This window comes from Amblyraja radiata, chromosome 9, assembly GCF_010909765.2.
Source record: "Amblyraja radiata isolate CabotCenter1 chromosome 9, sAmbRad1.1.pri, whole genome shotgun sequence".
NCBI classification, from domain to species: Eukaryota; Metazoa; Chordata; class Chondrichthyes; order Rajiformes; family Rajidae; genus Amblyraja; species Amblyraja radiata.
In genome coordinates, this window is record NC_045964.1 from 25,566,271 (window position 1) to 25,588,016 (window position 21,746).

The following is a 21,746-nucleotide window of genomic DNA, read 5'->3' on the forward strand; positions in this document are numbered from 1 at the left end:
ATGTAGTGCCTCCTAGTGGCCGTGTTAGGTGATACACCTAATTTGTAACTGGTTAACCTTGTGACCTTGTTAGGTGACCTTTGGAGTGGGGAACAGTGGAGGCAGCAGCACATGTTTTGGTCCTGATATATTTTATGAACATCTCCAATCATCTTGTGCCTTTTGACAGCATCATCAGTATGTGTTAAAATGTTTAATGTTTACTTATGTTTGGGATTCATTATTTCAGGTATAATGTTTATTTACAGTGTTATTGTAGTATGTTTGCAATAAGCGTAAAGGGCCTGTCCCACTTGGGCGACCTAATCCGCGAGTTCTGGCAAGTTTGCCCTCGACTCATACTCGCAGCATGGTCGACACGAGGGCGTAGGAGATCTTCGTAACTCTCCTTCATGCTCGAGTGTGGTCTCCGCGTACTCGAGGCCTCAGCTAGGTCGCGGCGTTTTTTTCAATATGTTAAAAAATGCCCGCGAGTAAAAAAAAGCATGGAAAAAATTGATACTTTTTTTACTCGTAGGTTTAGTCGTAGTAGGTCGTAGTAGGTTAGCATGTTAGTCATAGGTAATCGAGGGTAGTCGAAGGTAGCCATAGATAGTCTTTTTCATAGTCGAAGGGAGGTCGAAGGAGATCGAAAGAGGTCGTCTTCACTCTCCACTATTTGGTGTCCAATTTTCCCGAAGTTAGTCGTAGCTAGTCGAAGCTGGTCTTCAACATAGTCGACGGAGGTGGAAGGAGGTCTTCAACACGTCATTTATTCAAACTCTTCGAAACTCGCCAATTAGGTCGCCCAAGTGAGACAGCCCCTTTATTCTTATTTCTGCGCCTTTTTTGTACTTGTTGTTTCACACTTTCCCGATTCAATAAACCCGTGGACAAAAGAGACTTGATAAAGGGAGGTGTTTAAGCTGACTGTCAAGATATACACAGTCGTATTTTGAGGACCGCACAGGTACTCTTTCAAAAAAGAGAAATCTTGCACCGTAGGAAAATGCAATACGAAGCTCCTGATAATGCAGTCTCTAGGGTACACAAAAATGCTGGAGAAACTCAGCGGGTGCAGCAGCATCTATGGAGCGAAGGAAATAGACAACGTTTCGGGCCGAAACCCTTCTTCAGACTGATGGGGGGTGGGGGGAGGTGGGGAGAAGAAAGGAAAAAGGAGGAGGAGGAGCCCGAGGGCTAAGGGAGAGGTAGGAAGGGGAGGAGACAGCAAGGGGTAACAAAAATGCAGTCTCTAGATTCACTCCATAGATTCACTCCATTGGATTTGAGTGAAGATATTCACAGGAATAGGCCAAAACTCCTCAACCTCCTCTACCATTTAATGAGATCATGGTTGATCTAATTGTAACCTCAACTCTGCATTCCTGCCCAGGTGTGGTAACTCTTTACCCCTTACTGACTAAGTTTCTACCTGCATGTGCCATTTAGATATTCAAGGAGCTCCTTCTACTGTCCTATCAGGATGAGAGCTCCAAAGTATCCCTATGATCAATAAAATGTTGTTGCAGCTGTCTTAAATGGACAACCCCATCATTTTTCAAACATGTCCCCTAATTCTAAATTCTCCCGCAAGAGGAAATATCTTTAGTTTAACTTAGTTTAGATATACAATGAGGAAACAGGCCCTTCGGCCCACCAAGTCCATACCAGCCAACATACATTAGCTCTATCCTACACTCGAGGGACAATTTACCGAAGCCAATTAACCTACACAACTGCATGTCTTTGGAGTGCGGGAGCAAACTGGGGCACCCGGAGTAAAGCCACACTGTCACAGGGAGAACGTACAAACTCCGTACAGACAGCACCCATAATCAGGATTGAACCTGGGCCTCTGGTGCTGTAAGGCAGCAACTCTACCGTTGCACCACTGTGCCACCACTAATTGATATATTTTCATATCTGTCCTGTAAATACCTTCAGGATCGTGCATGTCTCAATGAAGTCCTCTTTCAAGTTTCTAAGATGTACAGCCTAGATTGTCCAACCTTTCTCGTAAACTTTCTATGAACTTATTAATATCCTCCCTTAAATAAAGAGACCAATACCATGCATAGTGCTCCAAATCTGGACTCACCAATGTCCTGTCTAACTGAGGAATAATCTCCATATTTTTACATTCTGTTTTCCATGCAATACTCAATACATTCATTATATGACATTAGAGCAGAATTTGGTCATTCAGCCCATCGAGTCTGCTCGGCCATGGCTGATCTATTTCTCCCTCTGAACCCCATACTCCTGCCTTCTCCCCAGTAAATGTTGACATCCTTACTAATTACAGACCTATCATTCCCCTCTTTCTGAATTTATCATTGCACCCGCAAACATTAAACAAAATCCAGGCAAATATTAGTAAAGATAGGCTAAATTGCTTCCTTCCGTCTGTTCTGCAACATTCAAAGAAATAGAGAAATTTAGCATCTTGTATTGAAATCTTGATTGTCAGTTTTGATTATTTGAAAAAGAAAATTAAGGGGAGATAGCTTTAAGTATTTTAGCACACAAAGCCTGTAAAATTGCTGAACTAATGTGACTGGTGAGGAACATAGACCTAATTGATGGAATGAATTACTCTCTCATAGAGCACAGATAACAAATCACTGGGTTGGTAACAGATCTGTAACTTAAGAAATCTGTGGGTTTCTCAAGTGATCTACTGGACATAGAAACTTTCTCGACCCAATTGTGTAGCTCATCATGCTATTTACACCGTATTATTGCCAATAGACAATGAAGCAACAGTTAGAAGTGGTGTGGGAAACCAAAGTATGTTTGTGCTGAGCCAATAATGTCACTGGAGGTCATCCCCTACTACTGAACTGGTGATAATAGGCTGCAAATATAACGTTACCAAAGCTTATTGTTTAAACATTATAAATTTCACTTCACTATCGTAATTGTGCCATCATTATTTGTCGAAGCGTAAAATGAAAAACGCCTTGCATTGCTTAGTTCCTCGATGGGCAATGGAATCTGTGCAACAGTTCACCTTGCATATGTTTGTTAATAATTTGCAGTGTGCTGTTACATTAACACAGCAGGTAATTCAGTCTCAATACAAATCACTGTTACTTTTATGTAATGATGAAATGGATACTGTGTCGCGATATGACAGGGCAACTTCACGGATCAGCAATTTCCACTAGTTTCTTGGTCTAAAAGAAACAGATATCAAAGATAACAACACAGGTCAGGCATTTTTTTATACACAAGAATATAGAACAGAAGGAATCTCACACTGAAGACTATTTCACTATTCATATTTACGGTTACAGAATGGGTAAATTACAGGACCACAAATATATTGGATTAGAATTCCATGCTAACCTTTGATGTTAAAGTAAATCACGAACAATATATATATACATAGTTTCTATTAAGTGCCATGCAGCATATGTTGCTTTGTGTGTTTTATTTCCCAGCACATTCCTTGTTAAAGTAACTAAAACATGGAACAAATGTAACAAAACTGAGATAATTTATCGCTGCCTCATAAACTGTAAAATATTTACATTTTGCACATATTTTAGGGGCTAATTCCTATCCAAGCATCGCCAATTACTCTGTAAAAATGTCTTTTATGATCTAAATCAGCTGTGTGAGGAAGCCTGTGTAACTCACAGATACTAAATATGTTTCATGTTAAATAACTGTGTGTTTTGAAGACTCCGTCTAAACATTCATATATATAAGAGATATTTTTTGATATATTACCGATTTCTTCATTCTTTGGTTTGTTCTTTGTCTGTGATCTGAACTTTTCAGTAACAAAATTACGGAATGCAACTGGGTTATATTAAAGGCACATTCATTAACCACATGGAAACTAGAGCTCTAACGGCACTTTAGTTCATGTCATTTTTACTTTTGGAAATGTATAAATTGTAAAGGTTTAATCTGGCAAAGCTTAGATCTGGACAGGTTTAAACTACGATTTCTTTAGTAACCTAAGCAACATTTTGAATTTTCTGTACATGCCTCTCTTGCATTTTAAGAAAGTATAAGGAACAATATTGCATGTTGCAGGATTTATGACACATTAAGTTGCGGCTTTTCCCTCTTTACAGTGAGTGCCTTAGAAGTCTACAAACTTTTTAAAGTTAATTTTGTGTTGTATGTGATCAGAAATTGCTTACAATTCTTGCTTACAATTCCTTACAAACATAAACTATCCAAAAATAGACACAATATGCTGGAATAACTCAATGGGTCAGGCAGCATCTCCGGAAGACATGGATAAGTGACATTACGGGTCAGGATTAAAGTCTGAAGAAGGGTCCTGATCCAAAACGCCATTATCCCTGTCTTCTAGAGATGTTGCCTGACTGTCTAAGGTATTCCAGCACATTGTGTCTTTTTTGCTATACCAGCATCTGCAGTTCCTTGCGTCTCAATCCAAAAATAGATTTCAATATGATTGAATAGGTTTATTGAATTGTGTGCCTTACTCAGTTAATCTTTGTTTGCAGATTGATGCTGTGCCAAACCTACCAAACGCCACATCGACCTCCTTACTGGACGATTGCATCCGATGTCAAAGTTCAGGGGGACTATGTGAAAGTGATGTTTTGGATGCTGGCACCAACACTTCTGTTTCTTTGTGTTCTCGACATTCTCAGGCAACGACTGTATTTAACCCGACACGGCTGTCAGACTCTGTCCTTTCCCAGCTTCTGGAAGATGCATACCGATCAGGCATTTCCCCAGCTTCTGGTAGAACAGAAGGAGGTAGCAAAGAATTAGTTGTCGGTGTCGAGAGTGAGGACCCAAATTACTATCGCAGCAAAGTCCTGGCTAACATCAGTAGGCTGTCAGAAAGATTGCTGGATTTTCCGACAGAGGATGATGATAAATCAGATGGTGAGGATGGGGAATGGATGCAATGCGACAGAGAGGTGTCCTATTTGACTAGGGCACTGGAGATCAAGCAAGGGAAAAAGCCCATTTTCCTTGTGGATTCAAACCTTTACGGATCAATGGACCGGGAGCAGTCAGCAGAGGACAGCATTCCAACAATTCCATGGATATCACATGGAGGTAATAAATATTCACTCAGAGCTATGCGAACCTCAGTAGATAATAGATATGTGAATATTTTTAGAAAACAATTAATTTTAATTAATTTTTTGTTCTCTTGGCAACTGCTTTAATTTGAATTAAATCAGCAACATATATAACATCGAGTGAACTGAGGTATTTTTATAAGCAAATAAATTGTAAAGTGAAGTAAAGAGAAAAGTGGGTGCAATTAAAGGCCAAAAGAATCTTGCAGAGGCAGAGAGGGTATGGCTCGGAGTAATAAATAAGCATCTTCTGGAGAAGAAAAGACTAGCAAGGTAGTTATGAGGAGTACATGCTGTGTTGGATATAACTGTATAAAGTGGAGCATTGTGTTTATTTGAGCTCTAATGTTCAATGATTTAACGTTGACCTGTACTGTTTATACATTATAAACAGTTTTATAGTATCTGAGCAGCATTCTTTGAAGTCTTGTTGACAGTTAAGATACACGCTATTTTGCACTGGATGTCCCACACACCGGCCGCCGAATGGTGAACGAGGTCTGATTGACCTGGACGATGACACGTTGGCCTGGCTCGCCTCAACAAGTCTGAAAGACATACAACAGAAGAAGAAGCACTGGATAAATGTCATATTATGTGTATCCGGGCTCTCATCTCAATCTTATGGTTCATTTCTAGGATTTACTTTAAATTGTGAAATTCCCTCTGCTCCTGCTTTCTGATTCATTTTCTTAAAACGCACCTTTTCCAGAAAGCACAAGAACTTTTGCCAAACCAATCTCAAATACACCTGTGGAATCCCATTTCCCATTCAAGCGATCACATGTACACAAGGCAGGTCCTTGTTTGCTGAGGTCCACAAAATACACTCTTTCCATTGCAACATAGCTAGATGCAGGAAGATTGCTCCCGATGTTGGGGAAGTCCAGGACAAGGGGTCACAGCTTAAGGATAAGGGGGAAATCCTTTAAAACCGAGATGAGAAGAACTTTTTTCACACAGAGAGTGGTGAATATCTGGAACTCCCTGCCACAGAGGGTAGTCGAGGCCAGTTCATTGGCTATATTTAAGAGGGAGTTAGATGTGGCCCTTGTGGCTAAGGGGATCAGAGGGTATGGAGAGAAGGCAGGTACGGGATACTGAGTTGGATGATCAGCCATGATCATATTGAATGGCGGTGCAGGCTCGAAGGGCCGAATGGCCTACTCCTGCACCTAATTTCTATGTTTCTATGTTTCTAACACACTTTTCCAAACCGTTAACTAATATCTAGCACATGTCTCACTGTACAAAGAATGTCTCTTCACTATCACAATGTTACTGGTCCATGTGAGAAGCTCACAATAATTCTCCCCCTCGGTTTACATTTCAATAGACCTCCATAGTCTGGGCAGTAGAGCTTGTCTGATCCCCTCTGTCTCATGTGCTGTTTGTTTTACATCCTCTTATTTCTGTTGACAATTATTTATCATCTAGTTAAGTTTTTTAATTATCTTCCATTTCCTTCACGGCCAGAGGGGCTAGACAAACTGAGTTATAACATTGCATTCTACATAGAAACATGCAACACAGAGAAACAGGAGTGGAAGGAGGTCATTTGGCCCTTCAATGCAATTATGGCTGATCCTCTATTACAATGTCAGGTCCCTGCTATGGAGTCATAGTAATACAGCACAGAAATGGGCCCTTCAGCCCAAAATGTCCATGCCCATCGACACTGATCCCATTTGCCCATATTAAGAATGCATCCTGCTGTGTCCAGCCTATTTAAGTGTCTGTCTAAATGCCTTCTACACATACAAAACTGTATCAGATTCTACCACTTGCACTGGCAGCAAGTTCCAGGTATCCATTACTCTTTTTGTAAATAAAAACTTACCACTCAGATCCTAAGTCTCACCTTACAGTTATACCCTTTTATTTATGTTACCCCTACCATGGGATAACGATTTTGACTATCAGCCGTATCACTACCTCTCAAAATGTTATATACTGTACTACTATTAGGTCACACTTCAGTCTCTTTTGCTCCAGGGGAAATAGGCCTTGCAAAAATAATTTCACTGTGCTGTGCGACTCACCCGTTGCAGCGGCCCCTATCTGTCTTTTTTTTATTTTTTGTCTAGTTAAATGTAGTGTTTGGTGTTTTTTAATACTGGTTTTAAATGTGTATATGTGGGGGGGGGGGGGAAACTATTTAAAATCTCTTCCCTGTCCGGGAGACCCGACCTTTTCCCTGTCGGGTCTCCGTTGTCGTTGGGGCCTAGCATCGTGGAGCGGCCTCCAGCCTGAACGACCCGGGGGCTCGGGAGACTGCGGAGCTGCGGACTACTCACCATCGTGGGGCTGGCCGGCCTCGGAGCGTGGGGAGCGGTGGTGACTCGCTGCTGCGACTCGACTCCTGGGGCTCGGAGGCTCCAGCAACACAGCCGCAGGTCTGGTGGACTGGGACATCGGGAGCTCGCAGGTCCGGGGGGAGAGAGAGACCGCTTCCCGGAGCTCCCGCAACGCGACTTCTCCAGCCCGTGTCGCGGGGTTGGAACGACCCGGACCGGGACCGTACATCGCCCGGCGCGGCTTCATGGCCGTGGGACATTCCAGCGCCCGTGGGGGTTCCAACCTTGTACTTTCAGACCGGGAGCGGGGCCGTAAATCGCCCCGCGCGGCCTAAATTGGCCCTGGGACTTATCATCACCCGCCTGGGGCTTGGATATCGGGAGAGACATGGAGGGCAGGGGAGAGAAAAGACTTTGCCTTCCATCACAGTGGGTTCACTGTGATGGATGTTTGTGTGAATTTAATTGTGTGTATGTCTGTAGGACATTGTCTTTGTTTGTATGGCTGTGGAAACGAAATTTTGTTTGAGTCTCACTGGGGCTCAAATGACAATAAATTTGTATTGTATTGTATTGTATTGTATATGTGACCATTGAATCATAACTAAAAAGCCTCCAATCCAGGCAACATCCTGGTGAACCTCCTCTGCACTTTCCTCCAGTGTTTATAAATTACTCGACTTCCTCCTTAAATTAATTCAATGGCATATTCTTCCTTCTGGCCTGGGATATTCCACTGGCTCCTCAGAGAAGGACAGTAGCAACTTAAACATTGACAAGTAGGTGAAATGGACAAGCACATTGCAGATGAATAATGAAGAGAGTTGCAAAGTGATGCATGTTGATAGAAAGGAGCAAGATGAACAAAACTGTACAATTTTAAAGGTTGTGCAGGAACAGCAAGACAGAAAAGTTCACCCACACATAATCATGAAGATGGAGGGCAGGCTGAGAACACTGATAAAAAGCGTAATGAATTTTTGATTTTATAAATCAACTCAAAGTAAGATATTTATACCAAGCCTTTTTAAAACACTTTTTTTTTTGGCTTTCAGGTGAAATATCTATTTCAAATTTGGTCACAAGGGTATTGGGATTTTAGAGAGGTTACGGAACAAATTTCTGCACTGGTACATGGCATAAGGAATGTCAGTTCTGAGGAAAGGGCGGTTACTCCCTACAAAGAAAAAAGGTTAAGAGGAGAATTGATAGAAATATCACAAATTATGATGGTGTTGAATAAAGAATGGCAGTGGGTCAGCAATAAGAAGATGTGTATTTCAGGTGACTGGGAGAAGAGCCATAGGCAACTAGAAGAAGATCCGTAGGCAGCCTTTAGATATAGAAGGTGCTCTCTGAAGTATTGCTGGAAGCAGAAATTTGGATAAATATTTGAATTGAAAAAAATATTGAACTATAGGTTTAGAATTTAGGTTTATTATTATTGACAGGTGTACCAAGGTACAGTGAAATGCTTTGTTTTGCGACATATAAATATAGCTGAGTCAAACCATAGTTACGGCAAAGGGGAAGATACAGTGCAGAGTATAGTTCTCAGCATTGTTCCACGGGCAAAATCCAATGCCCACAAAGGGATGGAGGTGAATCGGACAATACACTTGCTTATTGAAAGACAGTTCAGAAGACTGATAACAGAGGGGAAGAAGCTGTTCCTGAGTCTGGTAGTGTGCACTTTTAAGCTTCTGTATCTTCTGCCCAACGGGAGTGGGGAGAAGAAGCATTAGCCGAGCTGGGACAAATCTGTGATGATGGTGGCTGCTTTCTGAGGCATCGTGAAGTTCAGATGCAGTCAGTGATGGTCAGTCTGGTCTGTGAGTTGACTGGGCTACGTAGCAACAACTTTCTTGTGGTCTTGGGCAGAGCTGTTCTTAAACCAAGCTGTGAGGCAACCTGACAGTATGCTTTCTATGGTGCATCTGGAGAGGTTTGTACGAATCACAGGAAACAAGCTGAATTTCCAATGCAAGTCTTCTAAGGAGGTATATCATTAATAATATGAACACCAAGGAACTTGAAGCTCTCAGCCATTTATGTGGAAAAAGCAAGGAGATAAGATTGTTTGAAAAGATTTTTGAAAGACCAGATACAAGTTTGATGTATTTAGCGACCTCTTTGACATTGTATCATTTTAGAATTTTAATTACACTTTTAATATAATTTCTGCTATTTATTAGGTATGGACATGCAATAGGAAAGATCAAGGGTGGCACAGTGGCGAAGCAGTTGCTGCCTTATAGCGCCAGAGAAATGGGGTTCCATCCTGACTGCGAGTGCTGTATGTATGGGGTTTGCACATTCTCCCTGTGATTGCATGATTTTTGTCTGGGTGCTCCGCTTTCCTCCCACACTCCAAAGACGTGCAGGTTTGTAGATTAATTGACCAGTAAAAATTGTAAATTGTCCCCAGTATATAGTGTATGTGATGATCGCTGGTCAGCACGGACTCGGTGGGTTGAAGGGCCTGTTTCCGCGCTGCATCTCTAGAGTCTTGTCATTCTGAAAGGTGATAGAAACTTAAAGTTGTATTACACTTTTTTCGAGATTTCTTCGCTCCAAACACTTCCATCGAGTCCACAGAGCAGTACTTAATATTTGATGGTTATTTTTTCCCGCTGATTTATTGCACAGGTACATACAAGACAAAATGCTGGAGAAACTCAATGGGTCAGGCAGCATCTGGCAAGGCAATGGACAGCTGATGTTTCAGGTCATGTCTGAAGAAGGGTCCCGATGCAAAACATTGTCTGTTCATTCCCTCCCCAGATGCTGCCTGACCTGCTGAGTTCCTCCAGCACTTTGTATTTGCTCAAGAATCCAGCAACTGCTGTTTCTTGTGTCTCCGTAACACTGACAGGCATAGATTTTTTATGCTGATATACCTGATGTGAGTGGATGCATAGATCATGTTGGTGATAATGTGTGAACCAATGCACCAGAGGTTGCAACATAGGTTGGATTCTTTATACACTTTGTACTACTGTGATGTAAACATGTAGATACAAAAAACTCAAAAGAAAGCTTCATTGCCTTCAGTTAGTTTATTTTTTTAAATCAGTTTTTGACTTAAATTCAGCCACCATCTGTGTTTCTGAGGTTGTGTCATTTACTAAATTGGAAATTTGCCTCGTATGTCCGGACAAGTCTTTAATATGCCTAATATTATTCATCCGGTAGCACCTACATTGGTTTATCTCTGGAGATCAATCATTCATCACTCTTCACTTTTAGTAACTTTATATGTAATATACTGTTGCTTCCTATAAACTATTTTCCTCACAGAATACTTATGCTATCTCTGTCCCATTTTGTATCCTGATCTTTTCTTGAAGACTGAAACACAGCTGAAATATATTAGTTTTGTCGTTTAGTTTAGTTTGGTTTAGAGATATAGCATGGAAACGGGCTGTTTGGCCTAAAGAGTCCAGACCGACCATCGATCACTCACTCACACTAGTTCTATGTTATCCAAGTTCTCATCTACTCCCTTGACACAAGGGGTAATCTACCGAGGCCAATTAACCTACTAACTCGCAAGACTTTGGGATATGGGACAAAACCGGAGCACCCGGAGGAAACCCACATGGTCACAAGAGAACATGCAGACACCACAAAGACAGCACCCGAGGTCGGAATCGAACCTGGGTCTCTGGTGCTGGGAGGCAGTAAGCTCCACCAACTGCACCGCCCAAACAAATGTCTTTTGAGACTCTGCCTGCACTTCAAATGTAGCTTCTGCATGTATAGCACAAAGGAGAAATTTGTCTTTGTTTGGTGGAACTAAACAGGTTTGAGAACACAGAGTGAGTATAACTGATAGTCAATGTTCTCACCCCTGTATAGTGCTGGCAATAAAGACAAGTTTTTATTTTTTTATTTTATTTATTAGAAGCAAATGTACAAAAATAAAACCAATGGCATATAAAATAATACAGTTATTGTACGGCTTCAATTTTAACTTTTAGCTATAGTCAGAAGAAAAGAATGGAGAAAAAGCAAGAACGAGAAAAAGTGAAATGTGCAAAGATAGAACCCCTGGACTACCAAAGTGGTGTAGCCAAAGAGTGAATAAATGAAAAAAAGAAGAGAGGAATAGAAAAAATAGGAAAAATAAAAGGACAAAAAGAGAAAGAAAGAAAAATGTGGTGATATACTTGCCTCACATCCCTCCCCACCTCACCCAACCCGTAATTAGATTTAAATCCAAAGTTGTGTTGTACCATACTATCCTTGTACAAATCAATGAATGGTGTCCATGTCTTCAAAAAATGATCTTGTTTTTCTACCAAGACAAGTCTAATATTTTCAAGATATAGCGTCTCGGACATGTTTATAATCCACATCTTAAGAGTAGGGACAGATGTATGTTTCCAAACTTTGAGTATTAGCTTTTTCGCCGTTATCAGGACATAATTAAAGAAACGTCTTTGAAATAGTGATAGCTCAGAGCAGGCTTCTGACGTACCTAGAATAATGATAGCTCAGAGCAGGCTTCTGACGTACCTAGAATAGTGATAGCTCGGAGCAGGCTTCTGACGTACCTAGAATAGTGATAGCTCGGAGCAGGCTTCTGACGTACCTAGAATAATGATAGCTCAGAGCAGGCTTCTGACGTACCTAGAATAATCAATTCCGTATCGGGATCAAATTTTATTTTAGTGATTTTGAAAAAATTTCAAAAATTCCTCTCCAGAAATTATGTAACTTTATACAAGAGACAAAGGAATGGGTTATAGTTGCTTCCTGAAGAAGACATTTATCACAAATAGGAGATACATTTGGAAAGATCTTATTCAGTTTAGACTTTGAATAATAGAGTGTGCAGTATTTTAAATTGAATTAACGAATGCCTAACGTTAATCCAACAATTGTGTATATGTAGGTTTTCTTCACATCTGTCTTTTAGAATTTTTAGGCCAAGTTCATCTTGCCAAGCTCTTCTAATTACTTCTGACGATGGGATTTCTATATTTAAAAGGGTGTTATACAGATATGATATTAACTTGTCTGACTCCGAGTTTCTATTCATACATTCGTCTAGTATGTCTGGCAACAAAGATTTGTAGTCTTGGGTATATGATTTCAGATAGTCTCGAATTTGAAGGTATCTAAAATATTGATTAACTTTTAGGTGATATTTCGACTGTAATTCTTGAAATGAGAGAAGTTCCCATCTCATAAAGATCTCTGAGTTTTTTGATTCCTAATCTTTCCCAATATGTGAACGTTTTGTCTAAAATAGAAGGCTTAAATGAAGGATTATTGGCAATTGGTGAAAGAAGATAAATTTCTCAGTTTAAGGGTTGACCACTTGTCTCCAGATTCGTAAGGTACTGTGGATAATCGGATTTTTCTCATATAGTGTTTTCTTCAAATTTATTGGAGAGAGAAGAATCGCGCCTATATTAAAAGGCGAACAATCCTCTCTCTCCATTATTAGTTTAAATCTTTTTATTTGAATTTTGAATTTAACAGCAATTTGCATACATACAATGATAACAGACAGTGATAATCAGGACATAATTGTACAACAGTATGTAAACGACCCTCAAAACCCTTACCCTTACCCTTACCCACCCGGGAACAAACAACACTCACATACGTACACATCCACACAAATACGATTAAAAAAATAAATAAAAAAAATAAAAGAAAAAATAAAAGAAAAAATAAATAAATAAATAAAGAAAGAAAGAATAAATTTAAAAAGAGATTTGTGGGGAGGGAGGGGGGGGGGGGAGGGGTTGAGGGGATAGCAGCTGCAATAAGACAGAGCTGTGATAGAGGGCACTCAGTCCTCTTCCGAGTCCGGAAACAAGTTAAGAGAGTTAACAAGTTCCAGGAAAGGGTTCCATGTATCTAGGAATGTCTTGGTAGAGCCTTTGAGAGAGAACCTAAGTTTTTCAAGCTTTAAGTTGTAGAGCACCTCTCTCTCCATTATTAACCATTTTGCCTGTTGGCCTGTGTTGTTCAACCAATAGATTATGTTTTTAATATTCGTTGCCCAATAATAGTATAAAAAATTGGAGAGAGCCAGTCCGCCAGTTTCTTTGGGTTTGCAAAGATGCCGTTTATGGATTCTATGTGTTTTATAATCCCAAATAAAATTTGTAATCAGAGAATTAAGTTTAAAAAAAAATTTTTTAGGAAGGATTGAAATAAGTACAGGATTTGTGGTAGGAAGATAATCTTTATGGCATTTATTCTGCCTATTAGAGACATCGGAAGTGTTTTACAAAATTCAGTAAGAGCATTTAATTTAGTAACTAAAGGAGGAAAGTTTGCGTTAAATAGAGAAGTATATTTTCTGGTTGCATGAACACCGAGATATTTGAATTTTTCCGTAGCAATTCTGAAAGAGAATTTTAGGAGGTGTGTCGGCTCTTGAGGTTTTATTGACATAATTTCATTTTTGTTCCAGTTTATTCTTTATTCTGAAAAGGAACCGAATTCCTCTATAAGATTTAATATACTTGGAATGCTAACTTGGGAATTGGTGATATAGAGTAATACATCATCTGCATATAATGATATTTTATTATTGGAATATTTAGTGTTATAGCCATGAATATTCGGATGTACATCCGAAAGACAAGTTTTTCTATTTTTGTCCGGACGTTATTCAGCCATGTAAGGATTGTACTGTTTCTGGCAGTGGTCACTGGAAAATCATTAACGCTATGAACCCAGACTGATTTCTGGCCTTCCCGATCACAAAATGCAGAGAACAATGTATGGTCTGTCAGTTCAATGCTCACTGAAAAGTTCTAAATTTGAACATTCAATTAATACTGTGAATAAATATTGTTTTATTTTCAATAGGTGATGAAAATGGTGCTGGGAATGAAGATTTAAATATTGCTGACAATGAGGTGAAATCAAAGTAGAAGAAATGTTCTGGTCGCATTTCAGATCTTTCTGAAGTAGTCTTTATTAAAGATGGTTTGTTTATTCTAAGATTGTTTGTTCTGTCTGATATTCTGATCTTTTGCAAATGACTTGGTCATATACTAGAAGTGGCTGATTTATTCACTGATATGGTTCAAAGGAAATAATCTGCAAAGGAATTTTGTTTTAATTTTTTCAATTATCATAATTTCTTGCAGTGAAATTTGCTTTTTTCACAAAAATCATATTTGGGAGATCCAGAAGAAGAGCTTTCTGGCTAAGCGGAGTAGAACAGCATGAATATCAAACTTTTCTCCCCCAATAGACGCGCACAAAATGCTGGAGTAAAGAATAGGTGACGTTTTGGATCAGAACCCTTCTTCAGACTGAAAAATAGAGAACAAAAAGGCCAGAACATAAAAGGGTCAAAAACCGTGAGCCAACATTAGACCATTGTGGGCCCCTTGGCCATCGGTGCTGGCTCTGAGTTGTTCTGTACCTTTTCACACTTCTAATTTCCCTTTCCCCTGACTCTCAGTCTGAAGAAAGGTCGCAACCTGAAACATCACCTATTCCTTTTCTCCAGAAATGCTGCCAGGCACACTGAGTTACTCCAGCATTTTGTGTCTATCTTCGGTATAAACCAGCATCTGCATTTACTCCCTAAATATATTCTCCCTCCAAGCTTATTGAGATTTGAAATTTTGGTATCCTGGACGAAAAAATAATTGCAAAACTAATTAAATGCTTGATGGTTGAAATTAAGTCACAAGAGATGAAGGTGAAATCATTTCCATCTCAATATTTATGGAAGTAATTTTATACAAACTAATCCTCTTTAATTATTGTGCCATTTAGTGGAAATGAAAACTGGAACATAATAATGATGTTGATTAATGTTAGTGCAATAAATTCAGTGTCAAAAGTCTAATTTCCAATAAAACTAACTACACGTGGTGAGCCTTGGTTCAAGCATTTGGTTCAAGTATCTGGTATTGTTCACTTAAATTTATTTTCATAGAATAAATATGTGTTTTCCATTACATTAATTCCTATGAGTGGTTTGACTGTTCATTTTTTCAATAGATCTATTTGGTCTTTTATTTTTGGATTTATCGCTGTCTGCTCGTGAAAAGATGGCGGAGAACCTCCTCCTTAAAACATGATTGTTGAGGATATTCAAATCACGTTAGCATTTGGAGAGTGATGAAGTGTTAATTACACGACTGTGAGTCTGAAGTCATATATGTACCTGAGTGCACGGCGATAACAGAGTTCCTTTCATAAAAAGCGTTATCGATCCTCGTAGGTTTTTATACCATAGTTTTATGTTTATTATTATTATTACTGAGTAACTTTTTACTACAGATTTTTTATTCAATTAACTTATTTTACATTCCCAAGCTGGAAGGGGAATGTAAAATAAGTTACATGGTGGATTTGACGCCACCCTCAGACATAGTTTTCCATAGGCTGAACTGGATGTTTGAACGCGTGCAATCTAGGAGCAACATATAATTTTCCGATTTTACCACCAATCTTGCATATTTTTTTTGAACTTTGTTTTCAATCTCTCTGTCCAGTTCCGTATTTGATTGTTCCGTATTTTATTTGTTTTTCGTTTTCAGTGCACTATAAAGAGTATAGGAATTAAGTGCTGCACTGCAGGCAAAAAAGTCAATTAAACAAGAAAGTATTATAAAATGTATTCTCCACATTCATACATTAAAATTATAACAACTGCATTTTATTACTTGTTAGTATTTAAGTTTGTTGGTCGTAAATATTACGAGTGCTTTGAGTATCCATATTGGATAATTATCTTATAACGCTACTTCCATGAAATGGCTCAGATTCCAAGCATGTTTGTACTATTTTGGCAGTGTTGAAGTTCAGAATATAACCAATGATAATACAGTGATACTCCTAACCAACATTTCACACCCACTCACAGCCTGACCTCACTACTTCACACGCAATCATCCACACCCTCTGTGCTGCCCAACATAACTTATCCAATATCAACAATAAAAATAGAGGAGGTGGAGAGGCTTTTCAGAGGACAAAAGAGATGGAAATCTCCTGGACCTGACAATGTTTCCCCCACTACTCTTAAGCTCTGTTCCAAACAGCTGGCATTGGTCTATACAGACATTTTTAACCAGTCCCTGCAAACATGTACTGTCCCTGCCTGCTTCAAAGTCTCCACTATTATCCTGGTACCCAAAAAGGCAAGGATTACTTGTCTTAATGACTACTGGCCTGTCGCGCTGACCTCTGTAGTCATGAAGACACTCGAAAGGCTTGTGCTGGCCAAGCTGAAAAATATCTCAAACTCCCTGCTGGACCGTCTGCAGTTTGCATATCGGACCAATAGATCTGTGAACCTGGGCGTGCACTTCATTCTGCAGCACCTAGACTGCCAGGGGACCTATGCGAGGATCCTGTTTGTTGATTTTAGCTCTGCAATCAACACCATTGTGCCACTCCAAACTTTCCAAGTTGACTGGACCTGAACCCCTCTGTCAGTGGATCACCAACTTCCTGACAGACAGGATGCGGCATGTGAGGCTGGGAAAGCACATCTCGGACCCGCAAACCCTCAGCATAGGAGCACCACAAGGCTGCGTACTCTCCCCTCTCCTCTACTCTCTCTACACCAACGACTGAACCTCCACAGACACCTCTGTCACGCTTCTCAAGTTTGCGGACGACACAACCCTGATTGGACTGATCCAGGATGGGGAGGAATCTGACTACAGACAGGAAGTGTCGCAGCTGGCGTCCTGGTGCCGTAGCAACAAGCTAGAGCTCAATGCTCTTAAGACAGTGGAATTGATTGTAGACTTTAGGAGAGCTCCCCCTCCCCTCACCCCACTCACCATCAACAACACCACAGTCACATCTGTGGAGTATTTTAAGTTCCTGGGAACCATTATCTCCAAGGACCTTAAGTGGGGGCTACCATCGACTCCACAGTCAAAAAGGCACAACAGAGGATGTACTTCCTACGGCAGCTGAGGAAGCACAATCTGCCACAGGCAATGATGGTCCAATTCTACACGGCCATCGTAGAGTCTCTCACCTTCTCCATCATGGTCTGGTTTGGCTCAGCCACCAAGCACGACACCTGGAGGCTGCAGCGAATCATCCGATCAGCAGAGAAGATTATTGGCTGCAACCTTCCCTCCATTGATGAACTGTACACTGCAAGGGCCAGGAAGCGAGCGGGCAAGATCATCTCTGACCCCTCTCACCCTGGCCACAAACTCTTTGAATCACTTCCCTCTGGAAGGCGACTCCGGACTGTCAAAGCTGCCACAGCCTGACATAAAAACAGTTTTTATCCACGAGTAGTTGCTCTACTCAACAGCCAAAAATCTGTAGCCTCCCTTTGGTATTTTGTTAGTTCACATGCTTGATCAATGGTGTTTTATCATTAATGTTTTATTATTATTATTATTATTATTATTAATGTTTAGTGTTTTCTGAGTCATTCGTAACTCTCACTATATGTCATGCTGTTACTTGTGGGCGGAGCACCAAGGCAAATTCCTTGTATGTGAATACTTGGCCAATAAACTTACTTACTCTTGGGGACACCTCCTATGTCACATACGAAGAATTATGATTCATGCTAACCATAATTCTGAAGGAAATTTAAGTAATGTTCTAATCAGATCCATCTTAGATCTATGTAACATCAGCCACCAAGTTTGATAAATATGAACTGTAAGCAGTACCCAAATTGTTCCCTATAGGAAGCATCTGCATGGTAGAATTGTCACAGATAATGATATTGCTGCCTGCCTTTCAAAAGCCTGAGCCACTTTTGAATGTTTTTTTGTGGAATAATCATGATACAACTTTCAAGACTCTGATGTTTACAAGGTTCAATGCTTCCATGGCACTTTATTGTCACATGTACCCAGGTACAGTGGAATTCCTTTTTTGCATACAGTTCAGTAAAGATCATAGGTGTAATCATACACAAGTACAAGAGTGTAAGCTAACAGATTACACTGAGGCCATACACAAGAGTCACCACGTTCCCAGTGCCATTCAAGTTCAAACTTGTTAAAAATGTTACAGTCTTAACGTGGCCACAAAGGCCCGTTGTCCCGGCAGCGGAACTGGGCCAGAGTGTAGCGGTCGGCCTAGCCAGGCGATGTTGTTAATGTCCTCCACCGCTCCGAGCTGCTGCCATTCTGCCGGTACTTTTGAATGTCCATGAGACTTGGACCATCCAATCTCACTGTATTTTGAAATTTGGTCGGTTTCATGTGCAAAACCTTCACATTTTCCACGGCAGGACAGGATTGCAAGACTATTATCGAGATGTTACGCTGGGCTGCATTGCGAAGATTCTACTGTACTGTCACCCACAACAGAGACAGTGCTCTAATACAGATCTAAAAAAGAGATACAGAATGAATCTGAAGACTTCTAACATTGAGACTAGGATTTGGAAACAATCTCAAAAATTGGTGTTACATAACAGCAACCTGCAAGATTGCTCATCATTCTTATTTCCTTGTCCATAGATTCCATTAATAATTTTTCATTGATAATACTCAATGGAAGGATCAAAGTAAAAAGCTTGCTAGATGTAGAATGGAATATTTTGAATAACATGAATTATATCAAGCAAAAGACATCTGTATGACATTCACAAATCATCATCTTGAAGTAATTTTGCCAAAGTGCTTTTCTGTGCAGAATACATCATGATTTCTGATTCTGCATGGAATTATGATTCAAATGTGTATTTACTGCCTCATCTGGTTTGGCAGTGATTTTCATTGTTTATCGATTGAATGGGATGTTCATGGCTACTTTAGACTAAACAGCTTAAGGTTTGGAAAGCACAAGGTTTGGAAAGCATAAGTGAAATGAAAGTTGAATTACCATAGGAATTTGGAATGGAAAATAAATTATCTGAAAAAGTTTGATTGCTTTGATTATGTATATTGTTTTGTCTTAATAGAGCACATATAATCATGGGAATGTATGAAACAGATATGCCAGCAGCAGAGGGAATGAATACTTAGGGTAGTTGTCAGGGTGCCACTTAAACAGTTTTTGTTGTTGTCCCATATGATGTTGAGCTTGTGAATTGCTAGGACTGCAGTCATCCAGAGAACTGTAGTGTTGCTTCATGCACTTTATAGATGGGTTTAAAAAAACATATATATATTTATTCAAATATTAAAATAGTATTTACAACACAATAAAACAAAACAGAACCCACCACCACAGTACAAGACAAAACAAATATACTACTAAACAACTATATTACAATCCTTGTCCAGGATACATTCAACCCCCCTCAGTGCCCAGCGGTTCCGGATATCCCGCAGGGTGCCCGTGGACAGCACGTAGTCCCTCTCTAGTACCTCCCGGGCGCGGACATAACCCCGGAAAAGGGGCAGGCAGCTGGCTCGGGTAGAGCCTTCTTCCGCCTGGAGCATTGACTCGCTGATGGTAGTAGCATAATGAATTCTGAAGTGTATAGACACGTCCTATCTGCTCAAGTTCAAACAAATGCCTCAAAACTCATTGACCGGCGGTTCATTCTACAGCAAGACAATGATCCCAAACATATTGCTAAAGCAACAAAGGAGTTTTTCAAAGCTAAAAAATGGTCAATTTCTGAGTGGCCAAGTCAATCACCCGATCTGAACCCAATTGAGCATGCCTTTTATATGCTGAAGGGAAAACGGAAGGGGTCTAATGATACTCTGGGTGATGATGGCCAATGTACCAAATGCTTTATTTACAACCTTTCTATCTGTGATGCCACTTTCAGGAACTATATACCTGCATTCCTAATCCCTGTGCTCTACAAAACTTCCCAAAACTCTACGATTCACTGCAAAGGTCCTGCCCTGGTTGACTTCTCAAAATGCGACACCTCATAATTATCTGCATTAAACTCCCTTAGCCATTCCCCCAGGCCACTTGTCCAGCTGATCAAAAGCCTACTATCATTTTTGATAAACATCTTCAATGTCTACGATACTACCTACTTTAGTATCATCTGCAAACTTACAAATCATGGCCCGCTGAATTTCTCCAGCACTTTATATCTATTTTTGTAAACTGGCAACTGCAGTTTTATGTGTCTACATTGAACAGGTTGAGAAATCTGTTATCTAGGGATGCATATCTCGAGGAACAAATTAAAGTTTGGTTTAAACCCTTTTTTAAAAGACGGCCATAATATGTTTAGTGTCCAATTGTGCATAATATTTCCCTTTGATGGGTGTGGAAAAGATTTACTGGAATGGTTCCAGAGATGAAGTTGTTCTGATAGACCAGAGACACTGGTATTGGTTTCCTTGGAACAAGGAGAGTTAAGATGAAGGTTCGAAATCATGTGGGCCTAAACAAATAAATGAAGGGAAGTGTTCCATTTAGCTGAAGGATTAAGAATTAAAAACACAGGTCCCAAGTGATTGGCAAAATAACCAAAAACAGCTTGGAGAAAAATGTCTCCATACCATTGCCTAATGAGGTGATAGAAACAGAAGCAATTGTGGCTTTTAAAATGGAGTTGGCTGAATACCAGGTAAAGGTGTCTGTATAAATAAAGTTGAACTATTCCATCTGTAAATTTTACGAGACAATGTTATTGTTTCATTGCATGAATTCAGGCCGTGTTCCTTTAAATGTGGTAGGTAGAAGTGATACAGCAATCATACAATCTAAAAGTATATATGGGTTGACAGTAAGCAGTATTGTCTGATTGCCTAATTGAAATGTCAGAGATTTTGCTTTCAACATCATCAGATGGAGCACTTCCATCTACTCTATAGATATAGAACTCATAGATACTGTATTTGAGACAAATGAGCAAAATATGATTCGAGTCTCAATATATTAGAAATCCAAGTAGGATATTGTTAACAATTAATTAAGATGGCAAAAGCCATAGCACAATATCACCAGAAGCAAATGGACACCAAAACATCCATTGCCAGGACTTGAAGGCCTGTGGTTTAGGGAGAGTTTGGGCAGGATAAGATTTTATTCCTTGGATCACAGGAGGCTGAGGAGTGATCTTAGGAAGGAGTTTAAAATCATGAGAGGAATATGTAGGCTGAATGGTGGGTATATATGGAATGAGCTGTCAGAGAAAATAGTTGTGGCAGGTACTATATCAACATTCAAAAGACATTTGGACAGGTACATGGATAGGAAAGGTTTTAAACATTTAAAAGTTTTTAACAGGGGCGGAAATCACTTTTAAAACATGGGGGGACACAATGAGGTCTGACATCTAGGACAGGGGTTGGCAACCTACGGTCCAAGGACCGGATCCCGCCCGTAACCTGAAATCATCCGGCCCACAGGCGTATTTTTTTTCAATTCGTTTTTGCGACCTGGGTGCTACAGCCAGTCCCGGAGCACACGGGCGACATGGGTGTTACAGCCAAACCTGGAGCACGTAGGCGACCTGGGAACTGCAGCT

At 40.1% G+C, this 21,746-nt stretch overlaps 1 protein-coding gene across 1 annotated transcript in view; it reads left to right on the forward strand.

Annotated features, from left to right (window-relative positions):
- The window catches only part of fsip1 (fibrous sheath interacting protein 1), a 309,058-nt gene extending 293,741 nt beyond the window's left edge, over window positions 1–15,317 (forward strand). The window contains exons 13-14 of the mRNA XM_033026920.1: window positions 4,476–5,043; window positions 14,207–15,317. Of these exons, the coding sequence (XP_032882811.1) occupies window positions 4,476–5,043; window positions 14,207–14,271 (633 nt within the window). The 3' untranslated portion in view covers window positions 14,272–15,317. The remainder of the gene's footprint in view (window positions 1–4,475; window positions 5,044–14,206) is intronic.
- The last annotated feature ends 6,429 nt before the right edge of the window (window positions 15,318–21,746 follow it).